Source organism: Gossypium hirsutum, chromosome D08 (assembly GCF_007990345.1).
Source record: "Gossypium hirsutum isolate 1008001.06 chromosome D08, Gossypium_hirsutum_v2.1, whole genome shotgun sequence".
Lineage (NCBI taxonomy): Eukaryota > Viridiplantae > Streptophyta > Magnoliopsida > Malvales > Malvaceae > Gossypium > Gossypium hirsutum.
In genome coordinates this window covers 63,829,574-63,833,100 of record NC_053444.1, presented here as the reverse complement: position 1 = coordinate 63,833,100, position 3,527 = coordinate 63,829,574, and the positions used below count along the sequence as shown (strand labels likewise).

The following is a 3,527-nucleotide window of genomic DNA, read 5'->3' as shown; positions in this document are numbered from 1 at the left end:
AAAAAGCAGTAATTCTCTAGCCAGGCGGCTATCGGACTTGAATAGGTTTAGCCAAGCCCCGAGTGTTCTCAATGCATACAGCATGGTTATTTTTTGACACATTATAGCTAAAAATACAACATAATTACAATAAAACTTGGTCCTAATTGGTTCTTATTTGACCACTTCCAAAAAAGAAATGTCCTTGTTTAGCCTCTTTCAAAGGTTTAGAACCAAAATCTGAAACTCTCTGACAAAGAACTGAATATCCAATTTCAATATGCATAGTATCCCCACAGCATGCATGAACAAAATACAAGGCTTATCAGGGAATGCATATAGAACAGAGTGCATGATTCATAAATGCTTGAATCTCTTTGAAACGCTCAAATTTCCCATAAATCTGGTTTATGCAGAATCAACTAATGAACTAGTTCTTACTCATTGAAAAGAATGATCCGAAAATGGCTTCTATAAAAAGAAAATATCCTGATTTACAGCTCTTAAGGTTAAAGAATGAATGTCAAATATATAAACAAGTTTACAACTGAGTCTTTGGTTCAGCCGTGGGTATAAAATTCCCCACAAAAAATGGTCAATAAATACTAAATCCTGCTGCCTACCAAAATAAACCAAACCAATTTCCACCAACTAGCTCTCTAAATGGTTTATTGTATAAGGATTCTATCTTCCCCTATGAGTTAATTGGCTGCCTACTTTTTTTTTTCTTTTATAAATTAGGGAATTAAAGATAGCACCCCAGTTGAACCAGCATCACGCTAACATCGTCCGACGAGCCTCGTGAAACTGAAAGCTCAACAAGCTTTTTACAGGCACCCAATGGATTCACTTTATTGATGCCTAGACATGATGGACGAGCAATGTCAACTGCTTCTTGGTTAGAAACCTGGACAACAAACAAACTAGGAGATTAATATGCAAAATCATATGCTGTAAAGATAGTAAAGATATGAAATAATTTGAAAGAAAATAAAATAAATCTTCAATACCATACCTTATCCCATAAGCCATCTGAAGCTAATATCAAGAACTCGCATTCAGGTTTGATGCCAATTATCTTTGTCTCCGGCTCGGATATTACCCACTGTTTAAGGTGCTGATCTCCAATCCCTCTGGAGACAGCAAGAGAACCCTGAATTCTCCAAACACCACGGCATAAGTCCACATAGCCACCCTGCAGAAAACAAATTTCACACAACACATCAGATCAAGTTTGTTCTGAGATGCACACATGAATTACAGATTGTGAACAAATGCAAAGGTCGTTGATTTACTGAGAAACTGCTTACCGAAGTCTCGATTCTGCTCTTTTCATCCTCCCTTGAAGGTCGGTGATCAGAGGTAAGAGGTTCAGCGACACCGCCTCTGCTCATAACAGCACGACAATCACCCGCGTTGGATACAATAAGGTTCCCATTCTGGATCAAAGCTGTCACACAACATGTGCCGCCAGAGACGTCTTCCTTAAGAAACTCAGCATCTGTTTTCAAATAACCATCTTTAACAGCTTCCTTTACGCCACTCCTGTCTCCTCTTCTAACTACTTCATCTACGATGTTCTTCTCCAACTTTTGTGCTGCAAACTCTGCAGCTTTAGCACCTCCATGTCCATCAAAAACACCAAAAAATGCCTGCAATCATCACATCAAACCATGAGCCTCACCAACATAAAATTCATGATTCCATGCCAAATCATTGCTTGATCCAAAATCAATTAAACTATTTATCTCCACTACCTGTTCAGTTCAATAACATCTAATTCTAATGGAACCTAGAAGAATTAACAAACATGACAAATCTTTTCTTTCTTCCTCTTAAAGAACTATCCCCCCCGGTCAAAAGATTCCATTTTTCCCACTAATTCTAGTCAAAGACTAAGTTTTCTGCAGAATTTCAGAGTTCTACAAAAGCATACTTTTGTTCTTTCTAAAATCCTATATTAACGTGCTATCAAACAAAATCATAAGGGAAGAAAAAATAATTACCTGCTTTGAATCTCCTTGGAGTTCAACAGAAGCTGAAAACCTATCTTCCATAGCTTCTCTCCTGCCTCTTTTACAATAAACAGAATAACCATCTCCTTCTCTCTCTACCTCTCTCGCCACTTCACAGGGAGTAGCCGGAACCCCAAAACACAAAGCCGTCGTGGACACCGGTATATCCAGCCTGGATGGCCTCTTCCTCTTCAATATCGTCGAACCCGAAACCGAAGAAGACGATGGCGTTGACAAAAGAGACCCAGACGTGGGCTTTTGTAGCCGAAGCCGAAAAGGCGAAGACGGCGAGGAAGGAGACGGAGAAGCAGGAGAAGAAGAGGAGGGCTTGAGGTGAGTCAACGACAAGTTCAACGCTTCCGGCGACTGAGAGATGATCGAAGTTTTGCTACAGAAAAGAGACGACGACGGAGAAAACACAGGGGAGTTACATACAGCGACCGAACACGACATCGCGTTCTCTTTCTTCTTTCCTTTATTTTTCTGTTGAGATTTTCGCTTGATTTTTTGTTCTTCGCTTGTTTTTTTCTTTTTATCAACGTTCGAATTAGGGTTTGCTTCGTTTTCTTCCCTGGTGAGAGAGAGAAAGAGAGAGAGAGAGAGAGAGGAGAATATATATAAATAAAAGGGGAAGAGAAGCTGGTCTTTGCTTTGCGTGTTAATGGCGGAGTGGTTATAGTTAAGAGATGTTGACCACAGACTTTTAACTTTTGGGGCACTCCTTGGGTGGTGGAATATCAAAGTTACCCCTCATCTTCATCTTGTACGCAAAATTGGTATTTTTTTTTTGTTAATTTTGTGAAATTAGAATAAAAAAAAAGGAGTTTTTTCTTATGTGATTTTTTTTCAACGCCTTTAATATTTGATACGTCATTATGGAATCTAAAAGCAAAATTTTTAGTGAAAGTAAATTGAAGAGATTAGTGTAATTAAACCATTTAGATGTAAGAATGAGAAAATAGTATGCAATAATAATGACATTAACGAAATTCATTAAAAAAGGAATCAACATACTTGAATTATTGATTGGGATACTAATAAATATGAAAATAAATTCAAAGGTTTGAAATCTCGAATCATTCTCATTTATTAACATAACATTAACTGAGGTCAGCTTGCATCGAAAGGAAGAGAAAGTAGGGGTTGTAGGCAAAAGAGGAAAAGGAGTGGAGCATATAGAACCGAGTAGCCGACGGAAAGAGTGCCCTATGAATGAAGTTAATGGAAAAAGGTCAAACACGTAAATAGCTGTAACCATACGTGCATCAACATTATTAGAGCACAGCTACAAGTTTATGTTTGACTCTTTTGTCGCCCACTTAATCAAAAAGTAGCTGATAAGATTGGAATTAAAAGGTCCCCTCAGTGACCGTTTTGTTTTGCTTTGGAGCCATCTATCTAAGGTTACCGTTGCATTGACAGTCCACTAACGACCGTTGCTTCTCCTACTGCTAACTGCTCACCTCATCTTTCTACAACTAATATCATATGTGGTGTAATTAAATTAATATTTTAATATTTAAAACAGTGGCA

At 38.1% G+C, this 3,527-nt stretch overlaps 1 protein-coding gene across 1 annotated transcript; it reads right to left on the bottom strand.

Annotated features, from left to right (window-relative positions):
• Positions 1 to 433: 433 nt before the first annotated feature.
• On the bottom strand, positions 434 to 3,203 carry LOC107933816 (probable protein phosphatase 2C 25). Its single transcript, XM_016866103.2, has 4 exons — positions 1,986 to 3,203; positions 1,290 to 1,631; positions 995 to 1,174; positions 434 to 886 (listed from the first exon to the last, which is right to left on the bottom strand). The coding sequence occupies exons 1-4, from the start codon at positions 2,445 to 2,447 to the stop codon at positions 725 to 727; spliced, it is 1,146 nt and encodes a 381-aa protein (XP_016721592.1). The 5' UTR covers positions 2,448 to 3,203; the 3' UTR covers positions 434 to 724.
• Positions 3,204 to 3,527: the final 324 nt, after the last annotated feature.

Excerpts from the sequence above, each read along its gene's own strand:
- LOC107933816 (XM_016866103.2), bottom strand. The coding sequence starts at position 2,447 with ATGTCGTGTTCGGTCGCTGTATGTAACTCCCCTGTGTTTTCTCCGTCG. Across the intron at positions 1,632-1,985 it reads TCCAAGGAGATTCAAAGCAG|GCATTTTTTGGTGTTTTTGA; the intron begins GTAATTATTTTT and ends TGATGATTGCAG. Across the intron at positions 887-994 it reads CAGATGGCTTATGGGATAAG|GTTTCTAACCAAGAAGCAGT; the intron begins GTATGGTATTGA and ends TTTGTTGTCCAG.